The following is a 22,317-nucleotide window of genomic DNA, read 5'->3' on the forward strand; positions in this document are numbered from 1 at the left end:
TCCTAGGTGGAATGTAACACAAGCCCCTGAATCACAAACTGCTTGTAGATGGCAGGTAATCAAAAACACCAGGGCCCACTTCCACCTACCACAGACACATGAAATTATGAAGTAGCTGATACACAAAATCATTGAGCTCACCTGCAAATATAAAACTTCAAAGGGACGAACAGTAACAGACTATTGTCCTTACAGCCCAAAATAACCTAAGGGTGGAGGGCAGAAAAATTCTCTTCACATATGGTAGTGACTTTGCTAGTTTTGCAATATTTTTATATATATAACAACTGTAACTACTTAGCAGTTGTGAATCACTTTAGAGAAAAGAAGACGCCAAAAAGAAAAATAAGGATGGTTTAAATGTGGATGTTTTTGTTTTTAATGAAAAGTACAGCAAGTCTAAACCAAGTCTCTAAAAATGGAATCAATTTCCAATTAAATGACTTTAGCATTACAAATTTTTTAAGTCAATGCTCATTCTAATAGCAAAAGTAGAATTTCAGTAATCTGAATTTGGATATTTAAATAAGTTAAAAATGTATTTCTTTCAACCTAATTCTTTGGCTAACAGAAAAGAAGAGAAACTCACTTCTTTGGGGCAGTTCTTTGTGTCCTACAATAAAAAACTAAAACAAATGACAAACAAAAATATCTTGTGGCTAATACATTTGACATTCTATTGGTGTTTTCCTCCTGGGCTGGTAAGGGCCTGTGATGACTATAATAATCACAAAAAGAGAGAGAGAGAGAGACACACACACACACACACACACACACACACACACACACACCCAGGGAGAGAGTGGAGGGAAAGGAATAGGCACGGATATGATCACTATATTGCAAGTGAATATTTTCAAATGACAAAAATTTCAACTCAAATTTCTCTTATTAAATTGTAGATTAAAAACAAACAAAAAAACTTCTCTTTCAAACATTGGTGTGCCCCAGATATACCAAAAAACCTTTAGATTTCAAAATAGCTAGAAATGCTGGATGAAATAGAATAAGCATTCTTTAAAACACACAGCTGACTTTGTAAGAAAGCAAGTAAAAATTTACCATACAACTCGGCAATTCTTCTAAGTAGCCACTCAAGAGAAATGAAAATGTACCCATATCGAGACTTGCATGAGAGTGTTCATAATAGTGTTTCATAATAGTAAAAATGTAGAAACAACCCAAATGTCCATTAACTGATAAACAGATAAAGGCAATATGGTATATGCATGCAATGGGATACTACAGAGCAGTAAAAAGGGATGAAATATTGAGATATGCTTCAACATAAATGAATCTCAAAAACATAATGCTAAGTGAAAGAGGCACATGCAGAACTGCACACCTTGTATGATTCTGCCTCTATGAGATGTCCACACAATGGAAATCTATATAACCAGAAACTAGAATAGCAGTTGCCTGGGGCTGAATATGGGAATAGAGATTAACTGTTAACAGATAAGAGGATCTCACTGGGGTGGTGGAAATATTCTAAAACTGGATTTTGATGATAGTTGTATAACTCTGTTAATTTATTAAAATAATTGAGTTGTGTGCTTAAAATGCACTTATATATTTTACGATGTATAAATATGTATAAATAAATAAATTTCTTTTATAAAAAGAAAGTGAAAAAAATTAAGGACCCCCAAATTAAGGAAGAATGTTACAATTACCTTGGGGAGACTTGCTAATCTTGGTAGTCTGAGTTTAATGACCCATGTAGGGCTGAGAACGGAAAGCTATCTCATCTGAGAATCAGCCCTATACCATCCCTCACATAAATTTGGACTATGAATTACCCTTTTTTCCTGCTCTTGGAAATCCTTGCCCAAGAAATAAACTCAAACTCATTTGTCCAAATTGGTGGTGCCCCAGAGCTCCTGGTGGAAGTAAACACAGATTTTTGAAGGCACATCCATTAGCCCAAGTCCATCTGTAGTTCCACAGATAAAGCTCAGAGGAGCTCACAGAACACAAAACAAAACAAAAATAAGAATAAGCCCCAGAGGACTTCAGATTTTAAATTACAAGATTATAAATGTAACAAATGTATATTTAAACTATTTGAGAAATAAAAAGGAAACTGAAAACATGAACAAATAAAAAGACTATCTAAAAATGAACCAGAATTTCTAAAAATTAAAACTACGATCATCAAAATGCAACAGACAGCTTAAAGGGTAAATTAGATTGAACTGAAGAAAAAATTAATTCATTGGAAGACAGATCTGAAGATAACATCCTTTATAACACAGGGATAGATAATATAAAAGAGATCAATAAAAAAGAAAGTCTAATATATGACTAACTAAATTAAATTAACTAAGTATCCAGAAGAAAAGCATAGAGATAATGGAAGAAAGGCAATGTTTGAGAACATAATAATTGAAAGTTGCCCCAAACTGATTAAAGAACTGAGTCTCAGATTTAATATGGTCTGCAAATTCTAAGCATGACAAATAAAGAGAAATATGTAAGTAAAGCTGTCATAGAAAAACTGCAGAAGAACTAAAAGAAAAAAATAAAAAAGGTATTACAATAGAGGAAAAAGGAATCACTAACAAGGGAATGATTATTCTCAGTTCTCTAAATACAATGGAAGCCAGAAGATAGTGGAACAGTATCTTCAAAATACTGAAAGAAAATAACTGTAATTTTAATATTGTATACATAGCTAAATACCATTCAGGTACTGGGTAAACAAATTGTGATCTTGTATTTTTAAAATACTTCTGTATAAAAGTCCCACACACTTTTCTTTCCCCATTCTTGAATAAACTGACAAATAACAACATTATCCTATATAATCCAAACTATTAGGTAAGAAATTATATATTATTTTTTAAATTTATGTAAGAAGTTAATAAAGACATTTCTGAAATCAACATACTAAAGAAATAATATTCTGTTATAACATGATTTACTTAAATGATAAACATATTTTCTACCCCCTTTCCAATTCTAAGGAAAGGTAGGCCTGAATGGTCTCACAAAGAAGCCTGAGGTTAGAAAATGCGGGCACCACGTGATTTGATGGGAGACCAAGGCCCCCAGCCAGGGAAAGAGGACTGGTTCTGGAGCTTGGGGAAACTGAACCTCGGTCTCCTCCACTTTAAAAAGCAGGGGCTTCAAAGAAATCCATATTTCTGATGGCTCCTATAGCTCTCAACCCTGATAATCTTTTAGCCCAATCCTATAGGATGAAATTTCTGTCTTCCATAATCTCAGAACCTATAAAAAAAGCTAGCTGGAAATACTTCTAGATGGAATTTGTAGCACATTATATAACACATTCTTGCAATAGTTTCCCACTAATAATTGTATTAGCTAGAAGTTTCCAACTTTGACTCCTCATCCCCCAATCCCAGGAGATTTAAAAATAGAAACACCTGCTTTAAAAGATGTTTACAAAACTGACAGCTTTTTTTCCAAGAACACTGTGCTGGTTAGGGGATACTAGTTGCCAGTTTACAGGTCTGTCCAACAATAGCAAAGAAAATTGCTACAGTAGCAAATTTTCAATGACTTTTTTTTTTTCCTGTTTAGTTGTGTCATTTGGGGACTAGACTGATACATTAGGGATGCTTGTGATAGTCCTAGTGATTTTGCTGCCTCGTGTTAGCTAGGCCTCCTCCCTCATGCAAAAACAAAATGGAAACTCTAAAAGTGCTTGTACTTGCCACTAAGTCTGGACTGTGTGTAAGGTTTCAAGAGTCCCCAGTAAGGCCAGGTAGTCCAGAGTAGTAGTCCAGAGGCAGGAAAAAAAGGGTACAGAGACAGCAGTGCCATACTGCTGAATGGCTTACACCTTTTATCTCAGTTTTAGGAGTAAAATGTCTGTTCCTTAAAAAACAAACAAACAAACAAACAAACAATGCTGGGCAGAAAAAGCAAGAAATATGGTAGTTAGATATCTGCCCTCTAATAAACACAAAATAATGTTAAAATTAATGTCAAATCTCAAGCTGATTTAAAGATCCTACAGTGGGTTAAGAGCTAACAAACGTCTCCTTTTCTGAATGAGAAGTTGACCTTTGGTTAACTTCCTAGATCTGTTCCCCTAAAATGGTACATTAACCATGTTACTTTAAAGTAACATTGCTTTAAAGTAACAATGACAGCTAATTGGTAGATAGCAAAGAGCAGTATAAATACCTGATGGGGACACCACTGCTTTGGATTCCTTCAGTGCAATCATTCTTGTAACTAGCCACGTAACTTTCAGGGATGCTAGATGTTACGCCTATTGGTCATTCCATGAGATAGTAGTTCTTGGGAGTTTGATGTTTCTAAGCCAGGGCAGTGCCCATAACAATGCTATGTGGATCTCATCTCCTTGCACTTGAGCTTCATCTGGTGGTAAAAGAAAATGCTTCCCTGACTGCTGGGTGAGCTGTGGCATGGAGTGCTGCAAGGTCTACAGAAGAGGACTACCTAACACTGTCCTCTGGCAAGCTGAGGTTCCCATCCTCATCATTCTGAATCAGCCGTGCCAGTGGTGGTCTATGATGGCTTAATGTTAAATGTTTAGTTGCACATAGTAAATCTTATGGTAGGCAAAGCTTCTACATGTTTAATTTTTAGTGTTTCTCATGGTTTTAGGTCTATAATCCAGGACAAACAGCATATTACTAAAGTCATGAACTAATTAACTTTAGTAACATTTTAATTTGTTCCTCCATTCAAGAATTTTTTAGAGGGTTCATTAGTAGCCACTCTGTGATAAACAGACTGTAAAGTGAGAAGACAAACAGGAAATACAATGAAGTGGCCAGTGTGGTTATCAGTGGAGTTGGCTCTATTTGAGATCTATTTCAAGGGTAGAGCTAACCTGGCTTATTAATGGATGTGATGAGAGGTATGAAGAAAAGTGAGGCATCAGGGACATCTAAGTTTCGGCTGGGATAACAAGGTGAACAGTGATGCCATTTACTGAGTCAGAGAAGACCAGCAGCGGTTATAAAGGAGCAGTAGAAATGGGGGTGATGAATAACAGCCCTTCTACTCTGCATTTAGATTAACCCACTGAAAAGTAAGTACTTCCACTCGGCAGTGTGGGGAAATGATGCTTTGAGAAAAGTGATAATACAGATCCAGTTTTATAATCGGCATTATAGACCTAATTCCTTTTATAGGAAGTGGGGATGAATAAAGAAGAAAAGGTAGGAAAGGCAAAACACAGCTTTAAGTGTGCAGCACATCATGTGTTAAATTGAAACAACCCCAAAGTTCAACTTCCTTCACTGTTCAAGGAGAAAATCCTTCACTATGTACTTCAGGATAAAGGATTTGCAACTATATGGTGCTTGAGAAATATGCTATTGCTGTAATTTAACTCACTGTATGTGGGCTTCAAGATGCACAGTGGCATTCCAAACCAACTTTTAAAGAAAATTGCATGGAATTTTCAAGACATCAGGAGCGTTCTTTAAAGTTATGCAGAGAAAACGGATTTTTGATAGTTATGAATTACATTTAGTGCTGCCAGATTGCAGGGAACACTCTTTTTGCCTCGGTATGGTTAGAATTACTGTTGACAAAGTTTTAATTTAAATTTTTAAGGATTTAAATGGAAGAATATAGGTCACTGAATTTTCATTCATTGTGTAAGTATTACTAGTGGCAGAAAGCAAGCTTTGTTAGTGAGGGTCCAATTTTGGCCTGGGAGTCCATCTTTTCTGTAGTAGTTGGGAATTGAGTATGTGTTAGTGAGAATAATTTGGCTCTCAGTCAGTCAATCAGTGGACTGAACACGCACAGTTAGAAACCTGCCTGGCACAGAACAGAAGCTCGGTTCAGAAATATTAAATGCATTTGTAAGACAGACTCAGGTCCACACAAATCATATATTACAATCACAAGCTGGAAGGGATTCGATCTTTCCTAGCAGGTTGTAGATTTAGATAGATTTGTAATAGTCAGAAAATACCCTACACAGCCCCAAAGTCTAATTCTACAATTTTCTACTGGTTTCCTGAAGTTGAAAAACAGAGGTAAATATTTGTAGAGCCCACTGCATGTAAAAAATGTTTTCGGGAGCCTTGCCATATCCAGGAAACCATAAGAAATTATAGTAGGTGTCTAATTTAAATGTTGTACTTAAAATAACAAATGTAAAAGTATATGCTATGTAGGCTATTAAAAATAAAGACCACTTCCTTGAACAGAAATTTAAAAATTATATTTTTTCATAAATGTGAAAGAGTAGAGTAAGTTTCACAGCAACAATCCAGCAAAAGGATGAAGTATGTGCTGCGTGAGAAAAGCAGCATATTGTAGAAAGGCACAGCCTCTCGTGCCTTTGTGTGTGTAGTTGAGAGGGTCTTTCCTCGGGTCTGTGCTGTTTGGTGTCTTATTGTCCTCAAGGGCCACCAGCTCTAGAACCCATGTTTTCCTCCACAGAATGATAAATATGATGGATAACACTGACATGTATGGCACATACTCAGGAGCATTCCCTAAATTACTCCAGCCCAAAATATTGCTGAAATAAAAGAACATGACAGAAATTTGGGGGGAACATGCATATGGAGAAGTGGTGACTGGCTTTCATAATAACACAATTCACAAGCACGTCAATAATGAATAATACTATACTGGTAAATACCGCACGCCAAAAGCTGTGACAAGAAAGAACCCACAAATTATGTGCAAATTTCAACATGCTTGCTAAACTCACCCCTCCTGCTGCTCAAGAAAATTCTACCAGAATCCAAGTGACTTTAAGATGAGAAATTACTGAATTTGTCCTAATTTATAATTCTTTAGAGAGTAAATCATTTCCAAGTCTTGAACGCAAGGTGTGTTGTAATGGCAAAGCCGAAAACGAATGCTTTAAAGGATTTCATGCAATTTCTTATGTAAACTAGAGCAGAAGGTATGATTCTCAGAAAAAGCCAAGATACATTTGCCTCAACATAAAATAGGACTGATTGAATTACAAAGTCTTCGTTTATTTTGTAGAGCTGAAATGTTAAGTTCCTTATTGCTGTTCAAAATTGGCTTGAATCGTATGCTATTATATATGTGTAATTATAATATATATATTATTCTCATTCATTTAAAAGAAGTTTTTGGTTACTATAGGATGTACATGATGTAAATTTCAAATATATTCTCCTCAAGCACATTCAGAAAGTGTCATTCTGGATGATTTCAGCTTGGTCATGAGCAGCTTCTTGAACAACTGTCTTGTCCTCAGTACACCAGAGAAGCATCTTTGGACTTTAGATCTCCAAAACGGACTTCCCAAAGCTGACTTCAGAGAGATTCTCAAACAGACAGAGGGCAGGGAAGGGGCTGGAGCCTACTAGGCTATTACTGTGATTTTAAATCTAGAAGAACAGAAGAATCCTTTATGAGAGAAAATAAAACACCTTCAAAGCAAAACTGCTTTCTTGGAGAAGCTCCTAGACATACATATATGTGAGGAAAGAGTTAGTAGGAAGGAAAAAAATTTCATCTGAGAAAGAGAGACATGATTAAAAATCATCATTCAATCATCACACGATACTTAGCTAGTTTTCTACGTAATTTTTTTCTGCTTCTAAGAATTATTTACCATGTAAAAATATCATGGCAAGCAAATTTTACATTGTATCAGTATGAACGTAGTTCATTTTGATGGATATATATATATATATATATATCTCAACTAGAAAAGTACCATAACTCCCTAAAGATAGACAGAATTTTCTTTTGTTTACTTCTTATTTCTAATTCGTAAAATCTTTCTCTCTGCCCACACTCAGTCATTCTTAATGAAAGACAAGTCGCTTTCAGGTGTTCAGCACACACTGCACACAGACACACATAGGCTGGATCAGCCACGTCAACTCAATACAATTGTTTGAAAAGTTGAAAAGTTCAAACTATTTATTTAATGTCATGCAGATAAACCTAAGAAAAGGAACACATTTGACAGATAAATTTTAGGTGACTGAATCTTAAAATCCCAAGGAAATGTATTAGGATAAGGGTTAAAATGAATAGTTTAATATATAAATTGAAAGTACATTTGATTTACCAAATTAGGAAATTAACAAAACTACCTTTTTTGCCTCCGGAGAAAGTTCCATTTAGTATCTGTCTAAGGTGAAATCAATCATCAGGAGAATCTCTTTGCCTCTCTTTCTCCCAAAGATATAAGATGGAAGCACTACTAATCCCTTATTTCACAGATAATAAAAGCAACATGCAGGATTTGATGAGCATGGGAAGGTTGGCACCTTCTACCTCAAGAAGAACAGTGACCATTTTGTATCAAGGAAATCCATCTGTTTTCTACTCTTGAGCAGGTCATTGACTGACAGATGTAGTTCTTATCTATACATCGAAGAAGCTGAATCACAGCAGTTCAACTGCTGGTCATTCTAGTAAGAGATGAAATCAATTTAGTGAGAGTACAACAAGCACTATAAATGCAAAATGCATTTTTCACTGTAGGACAAGAAAGTCTGAAAGCCCCTGAATGAGATTATATAAGACCATACAGTTTGAACAGTTTTCTACTTATCTCCAAATGGATCCAAGAGGTCTAATTTTAGTCCTTACTTAAAACAAATGCAGAAAATCAGAGACAAATAAAATCAGAAGGAAATCTCCAAAAAGTTGATGGAGTACCTAAAATGTAAAACTACTTCTCCTTCCTAAGTCCCACCTCTAACTTCTCCAAAAGCAGAACATGCCAGTAAGATTAAGAGAGTGTCGGATATAAGGGACTAGAAGTTTCTAGTATGTAGGAAATCCCTAAATGAGGATGCTTTAAAACTCAAGGACTGATATCGCTGAATTGTAATGGGAGGATTGGATTTGTGCTGAAATATAGAGTAAGTTTTAAGCTGGAGGAATAAAAGAAAATACAGTGATATAAGATTCAGAGTGCAACAGACTTTAAAGGAGGAAGTTCTCTAAATTAAAGAAAAAGGGGGGAAAAAGCCTAATTCACTCAAAGAACCAGAGTTCTTTAGAAAAGCAGCTGATGCCATGTCTCTAATATGAAATGCACAAAGTGAGCCTGTTGTATCTTGACATAATTGTTCTATATCAAAAGCACACAGGAACAAACTTACAGAAGCTTCCACTACCAAAGGCAGGACAAACTGAGTATCCGTAAGAAAACAACTGCAATGGATTGCTGAGCTTATAATGATAATGCAACAACAATAACTCTTCACAGGTTACGTTTAGAAGATGGAAACCTAACTAATATTTTGAAAGCTGGTCAATAAAGAGAAAAAATAATGTATTATTCTTTTCTTTCCTGTATTAATTGAACTCAGGTAAACCAAAAAGTCAATAACAGAAAGCTGCTCTTAATATACAGAAGTCCTACTAATAAGTGGAAAGAGAAAGACCTGCTATAAAGCTCAATTACTGTCAGTGTTAGTGGATATAATGATGTCAGCCTACCTAGTGACAGACATACAGTAAAATTAATTATTTTAATGTTCGATTTATATTTTAATATGAGCATTACTATCACTTTCTAAGAGGAAACTTAATAAATGTTTGTTTTGTTTTGTTTCAAAATAAGTTAGATGACAAGTATCTTAAGTACGCTAATTGACCAGCAAATCATGAAAAAGATTTAGTCAAACATCCGCTGAGGAGGACGAAACCATTTCAAAGAGAAGGTAAAACCCTAAGAAAACACTTTTAATTGCAGGATATATGGTTTGATGCTTTAGAAGGAAGAGATGCAGCTCTTGGGTTCTCCTCCCTTTCTACTCTTACTTTTCATGATATCTGAGAAAATGAGCTGCTCTAAAATTAAGAGCATAGAGGAGGTAGAGAGCAAAGCCACACCGAAGAGATTCTGTTCTGACTTTTCAGAGAATATTATTGGAAGAGGCTCTCCTTAAGGGAAGAAAAGTAACGGGCACCTGAGACAGATGATGACCCTGAGGAACTTCTGAGCTCAGGTTCACGGTCGATGAACTTAAAGAACAGTTGCTTACGTTTTTGAGAATGGTACAACTGCATATCTCTAGAAATAGCTGTACTTTTAAAAACTGCTATGAAATTATGTCATTTAATGTTGGCTAAAATTGCTTTCAAAGGACTATTTCAATGAAGAGATTATTTCTATATGAAAAGCAGAGACATATGAGGAGTTATCTGCACATAATTCAGTAAAGGATTTACAGTAGGAGATTTTAGTTCTAGCTTTGCTTAATTAATTAAAACTGTCTGGGCTCAACTTTATTCTCTATTTAAAAAAATCAATAATATTTCTGCTTCGTTCATAAATTTTGGGGGAAAATTTAGAAAGGAGATGTAAAAAAAAAAATTTATTCCTGAAGAATTATAGACAGTTTTGAAATTATTAAGAAAATATTTGTTGAATACATGAATACACATTGAACATCAATGAGAGTCTCTACCTTCCGGCTAGGGAATGTTTAATCACAGCATGCAACTGGAATTTGGTGTCGGCATAACAAAGTTATAGTGAATAAGCACGTTTAACCTATTAAGTTCTATAATGATATAATTAGATCTTAAGGGGTAGCTGCTTTGTGACATTGTTTTTTATACACAGATGGACAAACATGGTAGCACAGGATTCAGTTATATTTTTTAAGCTCTGAGAACTGGGAAAATCTAATAAGGCTGTTTAGCAATAAATACTTATAAGCACATCACTGACCTATGAGTGATTACACAAGAGACTTGACGTACCACTGAACCCATACCACATCACTACTCACAAACTATGTGAACCTAAGCCTTTCCAGGCCTCAGTTCCTATATCTGCAGGCCTAAATTTAATAGTACAATCTAAAGTGGGGTGTTAAGGGGATTAAATAAATAATACCCGCAGAAAACACCTAAAAAATATTAACTATTTTATTATTACGATTATTGTCATGAAAGTTTACCATTTGATTTCCTTCAATTGAACTGGATACTTGATTACTTAGAACTCAAAGTAGTGTTTCCTTTTATATATGTTAAGTGAAGTTGTTACCATGGGAATGGTGAATAAGACAGGAAAAGTTGAGATGAAAGTTGGAACTTACCCTGAATTTTCAACTAGAATATTTTCATAAGGTTTCTTCAAAATTTGCCCGTGTGTGCACGTAATCACTTTGGATGATTTCTGTTCTTTCTTTAGATTAACCAACGCATACAAACTCATCCATTCAGACACCTGTTCTTGCTCTGAGCCTTTCCTAGGGCTGTACTACCTCAAATGCCCTTCCTTCTCATCTCTGTCCTCCCATGCCTCTTGCACCACAGATAGTTCCCCAACGATTTAAATCTCTAATGATCGGCCCTCCTGAACCCCTATTTCTTAGAAGGCCTATTTTTATATTTGACCTCATCATATTGTTTAATATGTTAGGAAACTTTTCACTGCTTCTATCTTATTTCTCAACATAAGAGTGTATACTTTCTATCCATCTCCATATTCTCCACACCCCCCAGGCAGCACTTACACAGTAAATATCTGCTGAATGAAATAAAACACAAAACCAGTCCAGAATAAATCACAGGATTAGAAAGGAATTTAAACATCATATAGGTCAATTCCTTACTCAATGCTTCCATCTTTCCATATTCTCCCAAAAGAGATTATCTCAGCATAAATAATTATTTTTAAATATTTTTAAAAAGTAATCTCTAAACCCGATGTGGGGCTCAAACTCATAAATCTGAGATCAAAAGTAGCATCCTCCACCGACTGAGCCGGCCAGGTGGCCCTCAGCTTGAATAATCCTTGTAATAGAGAAGTCACTACTTCTCAGGACTTCTATTTTGAAGAAGTTTTTTTTTTTTTTTTTAAATTTTTTAAGATTATTTATTTATTTGACAGAGAGAGAGAGATCACAAGTAGACAGAGAGGCAGGCCGAGAGAGAGGGGGAAGCGGGCTCCCTGCTGAGCAGAGAGCCCGATGTGGGGCTCAATCCCAGGAACCTGAGATCATGACCTGAGCTGAAGGCAGAGGTTTAACCTACTGAGCCACCCAGGCGCCCCTTGAAGAAGTTTTAACATCAGGAAATTGTTACTCGTGTAGGATCTAGGATTATTGCGATTATCTTGGTGTTCATTGCAGTCCCCTTTAGATCTATTAACCACTGATAATAATCAATAATAATTCTATTTATAATAAAGCATGGTGCAAGGAAAACAAATGCTTAGTCTGCATACTCAAGGACACAAAGCAATGAGGGTTAAAGATGAAAACTCTGAAAAATGACTCTATTCGGGACAAATTTCTTTTACAAGATTAATGTTAAAAACAACTAATTAAAATTAAATACTACATTTTAGAAATGCTAAAAGTGAGAAAAGTTGGAAAGTTAATATTTCACTTAATAATTCAGTTAAATATAGAAATTTAGTATTTATTTATAAAAAATTAATAAATTAATTTAGAGCAACAACATATATGCATTTGGAGTTATAAGAAAATTTAGGGGCAATCAAATAGAAATTGGTCTGTTTGTCTTTTAAATGTAGGTTAAAGGTTTCTTAATTAAAAAAAAAAACAACAACTCCATTATAGATGAAGCAAGAGTTCATCTTTGAATTGGTTATGGGAGTATTTTCTTGAAGAAATGTCTTTTAAGTCCTTCTCAAAAGATTTGAGATTCTGTGGTCTATTATGGCAAGCCAAAGTGATAAGCATTATTATTGTTCAGCCTTTTATTTCAAGGTTATGTAGCTGTGGTCTTAGGATGACCTAGGAACTGAGGAAGAAAGTCAACAATTTCTTTGCTGCTAAGCAAAGAAAAACATTTAGAAAAAGTTACAATTAAATACCAAATACCAAATTTTTGGTGAGAAATTATGACCATTACTGAGAAGAAAAAAAAAGGATATAGTATTTGCTAAGTACAACAGTAGGCATATCAATCTAGTAGTGAGGAACTCCAGGAATAAAAATAGAGAATTAGAAGTGAAAAGAAATAACTCTTAAGATGGACATATAAACAAGGGAAATTTGCAACAATAGAAGATTTAGCAATTTAGTACTATTTTGTTAGAAACAATAAAAGCTATCTATATTTAAATGATAGAATGGAAAAAAAGCATGAATAATCAACAGTAAACAATAAGACATTCTTTTTGACTTGCAAATGTATTTTCTAAAGTTCTTTTCTGTCACTTTACAACTATTAGAGTTATTCCTGCTGACAAAAGGAGCTGAATTTTACCCAGCAATCTTGGAACAGTTTGAAATACAATTTGAAAATGAAAAAAAATGTAAAAGGAAAAACCAGGAATTTAATTTGGAACATCATTGTATGTAATGCATACCTAATAATATGAAAAATAATGTAATATATATAAAAAGAACATCATTGTATGTAATGCATACCTAATAATATGAAAAATAATGTAATATATATAAAAAGAACAAAATTATTTTTGGTATGAGCCTTTTTCTTGAATAATTTATCAGTGTTGGTTTGATAAGAAAAGATGAAGCACTCTTGATATGAGCATAATCCAGAACGCTTGTTAGGATTTCTTTTTGTTTCTTCAGCGTGCTTATTTAATTTAATAATACATCCAGGATCCTAATTTGGGTTAACTAACAGATGAAGAGATCTGGTTGTCCAAGAAGAGATAGGGAATGTACAACCTATAAATCTTTCAATAACATTAGAAGGTCAACAAGGCTGAGGTGAGGTGTGGGTTACAACAAAGAAAAGATTAATGTCAGCAGGCCACTCCCTGCCATTCTTCTTGTCTGGAGGAAGGAGATGAATTACCCTTTTTTTTTTTCCCCTTAAAATGAGCAGGTTATCCCTGTTCTCTCAATCCCATCAGATTGGAAGCTCCGAGAATACAGAAACTACTTATATCTTGCATTGAGAACAGACCCCAGCACACAGTAGGTGCTGAATCTATCTGCTGACAGAATGAATATGTGTCACGTCTGTTGCATGGCAGACCAATTGAAACGACATCTCAAATAGATAACTATGGGAATAGTGACATCCTTGACTTGGGGACCTTTTGCTCAGAGCAATCCAAAAGTTTTGCAGGAGGCTTGAGGTTAGGTTTAAAAGTTCCAAATCAGACAGCAGTCCAATGGCAAACAGAGTAAGAGGCAACCAAAGACTGCCCTGGAGCAGTAGCCCCAGGGACCGTGGGAGTGACAGAGAGCCCACGGAGTGGCACAGAGTGAGTCCGTGGGTTGTCAGTGACCTTGTAGGCCACAAATATCAGTCAGCAGTTAAGTGTTTACAGTCCTCTTTAATTAAAGTTTATTTGACAACTTGAGAGGTAAATCAAAAGATACCCTCTAGAGTATATTTCTAGGGGGTCTCAGGAGTGGCTGAAGTCAAAGGAAATACGATAACAACCCAGAAGGAAACCTAGGTCCTTTTTACAACTGCTCCCTGACACAGGGTCACACTGGTAAAACTCACTCTGGAGATATCAGGGGAGGCAAGTGCTTTATTCATCCATCCCATTCATTACACTTCCTGTTCTGTGCCATGCAGCCCCAGACAGACTGGCTCTGACCTCCACAGGCTTGAAGGATACATGTCACTTTCTATTCCTTGTCTTCCTTTCAATCCCAAGGATACAATTTAAGAGGACTTTCAACAGAAAAGTATTTGAAGGCAAGTGGAGAGGTAGGTTGAAAACCAGCTGACAATTCTCAGAACAAAAGAAAGCATAATGGGAGCCGAGAGAAAATTATCCAAACAAAAATAAAGAAGAGATGCCTCCCCTAAGATGGGGAGGCAATGAAAGATTTTTAGCTTTCTGCCGCATCTTTCCCTTTGCTCCCTACTAATCAGAATCTGGCTTAGATAGCTTAGGTATAGAAGTCAACGAGACAAGTACAGACTAATACAGGCCAAACTTCTAGATCATGATTGCATAGACAGGAAAGCCACACTTGGAGAGGTTTGAGGGAAGAGGGGGAGGTGGGAGAGGAGGCGGAGGAGAGCCGATTCTTCTTCAGAGAAAGAGATGATTCTATTATATTAAGAATTGCCAATTAATGAGTACCAATATGCCATGAGGCATGACGCAGATGTTTTAAATTCATATTCACTACCTTTTATGGTACATTTTATTATGTGCTTAACAGATGACAAAACTAGGAGCTTAAGTAACTTGTTCAAGGTCATAAAGAAAAGAAAAGGCAAAACTAGATTCTAACCTAACTCTCTGACTCCTAAATTTGAGTTTTTCCCCACAATACTGCCTATATAACATTTATTTGTTCAGTGATAGAAAAGTGACGATATTAGATTTCTCTTCAGGGAGCAATTTCCCAAGACTATATTTTCCGTTTAGCTGGCTTGAATTATTGATTTGTTTATAATTGCCGTCCTTTACCATAAAGATCTATGTTCAGTTTGGGGAATAAGAAGTCTATTAGAATGATAGTTTTCTTCATGACAACTATATCATATGTCAATTAAAATGAACATAACTTCATAACAGCCTGGCCAGGTGTTGCTACGTACTATAATAACACATTCAACATCTGTGAGAATCTTGACAAAAATTACAAATGATACACCAGGCGAGCTGCTGTTTCTGAATCAATGCATTCTGCAAAAACTTCAAAAATCTCCGTATACTATAATGAAAGCATGTACAATCACAGCACCACAGAGGGAGGAGGTGAGGACAAGACTAACTAGCTCGAATATGACTAAAGCAATAGGAAGCAGAATTCTGGAGTAGTCTCTCAAAGGATGAAACTCCCCCAGTATCAGGTGTACAACAAATCTTACAACTTTTCAGTAGCCTCAACAATCTAAAAGTTCTACGGAATATATCTCTACTTACTCAGTTAAAGAAGAAAACAGGCATCTGTTTTTCTGTCTTAAAATTTATAATTAACACAGGGCAAAGGATCACAGCCAGCCTTCCCCAGCAGAGCAGTTACCTCCAATAACATGCCGTTTCTCTGGTTACAAATGAATAATCCTTTTTGCTGTCTTTTTTGACAAAAATTATTCATGTGTTATTGGCATGTTACCAGGGGAAGAGAGCTGAGCTGAGCTGAACTTTCAGCGATTTTTTAAAATTTTATAATCAAATAGCAATTATACTACAATCTCATAAACTATCGACCTTTACCCCTCCTCCTCAATTGTGCCCCAACATTTTGAAGAACAGAATCAAGAGATGAACACTGGCTTTCCATGAACCCTCTGAATACCTAAAACCAAAGGAAAGATGGAAGAGAGATGAGGTGAGGCAGAGAGCTTAGAGCTGACACGACTAAGGTACCAGAAAAATTGTGATAGATTTCTAATCACCACGGCAAGGAAGTCCCCTATATGGCCATTTCTGGCCCTTTCAAATGGACTGGATCAGTTGTTCTCAACTTTGGTTCATGTAACATCATTTAGGCAGGTTTTACAAAACCTGTGCCCGGGTGCCACCTCATAGAAATTCTGATTTAATTAGTCTTGAATAAAACTCAGGCATCAGTATGCTTTAGAAACTCCCCAGGTGACACTAATGTGCAAAGATCCACCAACCTAAGTGAATAAACGTAAACCATATTGGCAAGGTTTTAACAATGTTTTTGCCTCACCAGGAGAAAAAAATCCCAAAATTTCTAAACACCAAAACATGATAATATCAAGAAACAAGAGCAATAAATAATAACAATACACAATGGCAACAACAAAAACCTCTTCCAAAACCTAGGAAAGGAAAGATGGTAGAAGAATTTTGTAAAAAATCTTTTCCCCCTTCTGTAGGAAAGCAACATTTACCAACACTAATCATTAGACTTGGTGCTGGGTACATAAATATGACATCAGACATGTCATTTGACTCAAAAAACTCATTTGACAAATGAGGAAACTGAGCCTCAGAAATGTGAAGGAACTTCCCTAAGGCCAAAGAACAAATAAAGACAAAAAGACTGAACTTGGTCCCAATTGTATCTCAAGTCCAAAGCTTTTGTTCTTCTTCACATCGCCTGGAACATTTCTTTGCACTTGCTAACTTAACAGGTGCTGGGACAGAGTGTAATTTTAGCAACATTTCCACTGTAGGACCTTGAAGAGTTCATTCTAAGGCACTTAATCTGTAGCTCTCTGGGCCATTATCAATCTGACATTGGCACTGCATAGGTAAAGGGGAGAAATATATAAAATAAGATTGGAGGGGCAGGTAGTAGACTAATGGTAAAGGAGCTTGAATGCCAAGAAAAGAGTTGGAATGAATGAATGTATTAGCTAATTAACAAATCTACCTGTATGCCCTAGATTGACAGAACTCTCTACGGGCTAGACAACAGGGAGATAGAATAGGTTTTAGAATTACTGTATCTAAGTGGCAATCTAATATGTGAAACCAGAAAACAAAGTACAAGGAAAAAAAATATCAAAACACTCCTTTTGCATGGTATAAGTAGGAAAAGACCCCAACAACCCAGAAACATGATGAATAAATCCACATAAGACTCATTTTCCATTCTAAAAAATAAACTCGGAAAAAGAAATTAGCATTATTTTAAACCGAATATTTTATGTTATTTTTTATCATAGCTATAGTAGAATTTTTCTAATGGTTTAATTTAGTAGCTGATAAAATACAGTTCTCCCACCCAGGACAGATGGTCAGCATGACATCCTAGGATTGGAGTCATTTATTAGCATATGTCAGAGTTAACAATAAAAAAACCTTGATGAATTATTAGTTTCCCTCAAGGTAAAAAGCACAGTCTCAAATTTAAACAAATAAATTAAAAAATCAGAAAAGAAAAAAGAAAACCAGTTCAGTCTCCCATAAAGCCAAATATCTGCTTAAAACTCTAAATTAAATACACAAATTACTAAGAAAAAATACATAAAGCTGAATAAAAAAGGAAAGGCTAGGTTATTTTCCTTTTATTACTCCAACAGGATGATTTCACACTTCTCTTTTTTTTATAAAACAACTTGCTTTTCTCTAAAGAGATATTGAAAATTAAGATAATTTAAAATCTTGCATACAAATGTATACCCTTCACTTCCTACATATCTAAACGTGGAAGTTTCCAAAGCTTTAAAAAATGTGAAGCATTAAACAGTGTGCCATTTGGAATGTCAGCAGGGAATGTATTTGACATGACATTAAATTAAGCAAATTAACTCTAGTAATAACTTCTTTAGTTATATTTATTATACCAAATATTTAGTTCTCCCAGTATTTATTTTCATTTTATAGCTTTTTTAACCACACATTTTAACTCTATGTGAGTGTGTGTGTGTGAACTGATACACATGTTCATTTTACTCTGGGTCCTAGCCTTATGATTTCTTAATTTCTTTTGGTGTGACCAGAGTTAGTGCAAATAAAGATTAAGTAGACTCTATGAGATAGTAGCTTGTGATTTCTTTCAAAAAGTTTTCACAGATTTTGTAACTTTTCATTCTAAAAAAAGATTAGGACAATGACTCTTTACATACCATAATCTGTGATTTTACAGGACACCAAATACAGCTCTTTCAGGTTTTGTCCTTCCTTTGCAATGACCTCCACACACCTAAAACACACACAAAAAAGTGGTGAGTTACACTAAGATATTTCAAGTTAAATTAGCAAGAGTTTGGCCATGACTGTAACAGGAAGAGGTCAGCTTTTGATGAATGCCACAGCTCTCTTCTTTCAACAAACTTCTTTCAAGGTGTTTCAGGAAAAAGTGTTATATTCCTTGCTTTAAACTCAAGTGCTCTAATACCCAAATGACTTTAATTAAGTACATTTATGACTAGTGTATATTTTAAAACCAAAGTGATGAAAAGTGTTATTTCTATCAGAGTAATGTCACTTTTAGCAATAGACCAGTAAACATAGGTTATACAATGAACATGTCATTTACATAATAATATAAAAGCAATTATAATGAAACTAGAATATAGATGATGGTCATTATAGGTGGATAGTAATATTATTCATGTTTCAGTTATTAATGATGGAGTCTGATAACACTAAAATACACATTTTTGTGTATTGTATTCAATATAAACCAGAAATATTTAAAAATCTAACACTGGTTATAGATAAAAGAAAAAGTCTGCACATGTAAGAACTTTAAGATCTTTTACTTTGAAATTTTTAAATCTTAATATTTTAAGTGAATTATTGCATAGATATGTAATATAGATATAGATACATAAGATTTACAGTCTTTTCTGGTTTCATTTAAGTTAAAAGGTTTTTGAATGGTGCACTCAGATTTAATAGCCATAGCAGAACATGCAGTACAGAACTGAATGAACTTTAAAAATAATGATTAACAAACGCCATCCATTTTGTGGCTCAGCCTCCTACAATATCAGAAAAACCTGTACAGTCATACTGACACATAGGAATATGCATCCTTCAACGTAGTCGCTGCTTTAATCTTTATAAATAACAGTTAAGTAAAAGGGTAAAAGCAAAAAGAGTCATTAACCTTTCCTAGGAAGTCAGGATCAAGTAATTTGATACCTGTGTGTAAAATCCATCAAAAAATTACTGAGTATCCATCTCTGTCTTGCAGATATTTTATTTGCTGTCTGGCTTATTTGTAGGAATCTTCATAAAATGTCAGAAAATTTTATACAATTTTCCTTCACATAATTCATTACTGAAGGTTAAATTAGTTACAAAGAGGACATATTTTTCCTTTAGAATATTTTTATAGAATATTGTTTTAATGGAATGATAAACATTTCAAAGTTCCTTGGAATAACTGAATAAACATTCTTTTTTTGCTTTTTTTTTTTTTTAAAAGGATTTATGACAAAAATGGAGAGGTTCTTCCATGGCTACAGCAGAAAACTTAAGACAGCAATACAATGCAATTACCATTGATACAGCTTATTATAAAGGGAAAATTTTAAACCTAATTCCATGTCATTTGACTTTAATGTAATATTTGAATAAACTCATAAAAACGGAAGAACAAAAGCAGATAAGACATTACAGGCAACAACTATGTTTTATTTACAACTTTAAAAATGAATTTTCATATGCTAAGGATAAAAATAAAGACCCTAGATGATTACAAAATCCTAAATTAAAAAAAAGTCTGATTACTTCCTGCCATATCAAAGATACACATTTCATCCTCCTCTATCACCTACCAAAAGTTAACAGATGCAGCATTCTGTATGACTACCACAAAATGAAATAAATTAGTACAGAAATAATGTGTATGTCATTTATTTTTTTCTCATGCTCTTTCTAAATAGTCCAAAAAGCCTGATTTTACATTTGATTGTGAAAAAACTCTAAACAAATGCCATATCCTCTCTGCATTCCTGCCACCTGAGTCTATAAGATACATGACAAGCACATAGGAACATTAAAGACACACAGAGCCCATTACAAAGAAAAAAATAACACAAATTGATTTCACTGTATAAGCCAGATCAAGTGCTGTTTCATAGGCAACAAGAACCAGTATTCATAGAAAATAAGGTAATCAAACACTGGATGAAAAGTCTCTAAAAACTGATGAAAGGCCATGAGCATCAGGTTTCCCCCCTGTGTGTCAGAGGGAAGTTTTTATGAATAGATATAGTAACTAAATTTAGCTTATTATTATAGAGATAACACATGATTAACAAATAAGCAGTAAATATCTTTTAGATAGAAAAAGAGAAAGGAAATATAAGAGAAAAGTACTTTGCTTTCACAAAAGATCACCTAGGATTTTTGCTCTGGTTTTAAAAGTTCGGTTGCACAAGGTTTTCCAACTAGTTTTAATTACCCTGTAATCACAGCCACTGTGCTAGAAGTTATGCATAACATGGAAGTATTCCTTGAATAAAGATTTGTGGAGAAAAACACATTCCTTAGAAGATTTGTAGCAAACTTAATTTCTTTAATGTAAATATCACATCATTCCCAGATGTGGTATTTGAGGAGAGAAACCCCAAGTTCTGTGAATGTGGCCTGAAACTCTCAACACAATAATATTACACAAAATTGAGTGGTTCAAATAAATACCTCAAATAGCTATTGTTTTGAGAGTTGAAAGTGGAAATGGATTGTATTGTCCTGTTACTGCAAATTGATGGAAATGAAACCCCACATCAACTAGCTAGTGCCTGAAACCTAGTGATTAGTCCAGGTCTCCTCTCCCAGGCAGCCTGCAGTGACAGCACGTCTTGACAAGAGGCCTGCACGGTGACTATCCTTTCCTCTTGAAACTTCTAGAGTCCATTATAGTATGTATTTACAAGAAGTACATGAACATAACTCTGGTCTGTGGACTTCATTTATTCTAAATGATTCTCTGTTTTAAAGGAGTCCTGGCTGTAGTCATGACATTGAGTGTTATTAACATCAGAGCATTTCCCAGGTCACTGTATAGTAGGTATGCAGGCAACAAACAAGGTGGTAAAGGTCAGTAATTATTGAAACTTTTTGATTATAGGTACTTATGTAAGTTTTTTAAAGGGTATTTTTTAAATGGTACCAATAAAATAGAGAAATGTTTGTAAAGTGATAGAATCTTAAAGGAGAGTAAAAGGCTGCCTGGGTGACTTAGTCAAGTGTCTGACTTGATTTTGGCCCAGGTCTTAATCTCACAGGCATCATTTTGAGGCCCACCCTGGGCTCCACGCTGCATATGAAGAAGAAGGAAAGAAAGAAAGAAAGAAAGAAAGAAAGAAAGAAAGAAAGAAAGAAAGAAAGAAAGAAAGAAAGAAAAGAAAAGAAAAGAAGGAGAGTAAAAGAATCAAAGATCACATTTAAAACCTTCGTTTCTCCATCTTCTCTCCTATTCACAAATAATACATCAGAGAGTATCCATTAATCTCAATAATAAATTATAGTTTTGTCCCTAGGGACAAGCCATGAGTCCCTAAACTCAGAATCTAGAATTCAAATTTTTCCCATTCTTCACCCCACCCCCTGTTCCCATTATCCCTGAGGACAAACTTCAAAATATCATGTGATGGACATTCTCCATAGGTCAGTACATTCAAAGATTTCTCATTTCATGCATGACAACATAAAGAATTATAAAACTTGGGAAAAGAACTATATCCTCAGGGAAAGTAACAATCTATAAGATTATTAAGGAGAAATTAATAATGGGAAAATGGCATAGTTGAAAACAGCAGAAAATCCAATATTCTTAGACTAGCCCATGAACATCAAACACAAGCCAACTAAACTATTTTCCCAAATTCTGAGAAACAAAGTGATATGTATCTTAACAAGAAAGAATTTAAAAATCTGGAAAAACCCACCCTATTCTTACCTCCATGAAATCACAGAACCACCTACCTCCTTTGAAACCCCATACTCTCATTCTCTATAACATGAAGACCTGTACAAAGAGTTTCTCCAAATCAAATGTTCCAGGTTCAATATATTTTAGTTTA

At 34.8% G+C, this 22,317-nt stretch overlaps 1 protein-coding gene across 1 annotated transcript in view; it reads right to left on the reverse strand.

Annotated features, from left to right (window-relative positions):
* Positions 1-22,317, reverse strand: part of LOC111148386 (F-box and leucine rich repeat protein 17) — a 524,279-nt gene that overhangs the window by 148,770 nt on the left and 353,192 nt on the right. The window contains exon 7 of the mRNA XM_022504895.1: positions 18,403-18,479. Within this exon, the coding sequence (XP_022360603.1) occupies positions 18,403-18,479 (77 nt within the window). The remainder of the gene's footprint in view (positions 1-18,402; positions 18,480-22,317) is intronic.

Source organism: Enhydra lutris, unplaced genomic scaffold, assembly GCF_002288905.1.
Source record: "Enhydra lutris kenyoni isolate GAN:26980312 unplaced genomic scaffold, ASM228890v2 scaffoldscaffold19, whole genome shotgun sequence".
Taxonomy (NCBI): domain Eukaryota; kingdom Metazoa; phylum Chordata; class Mammalia; order Carnivora; family Mustelidae; genus Enhydra; species Enhydra lutris.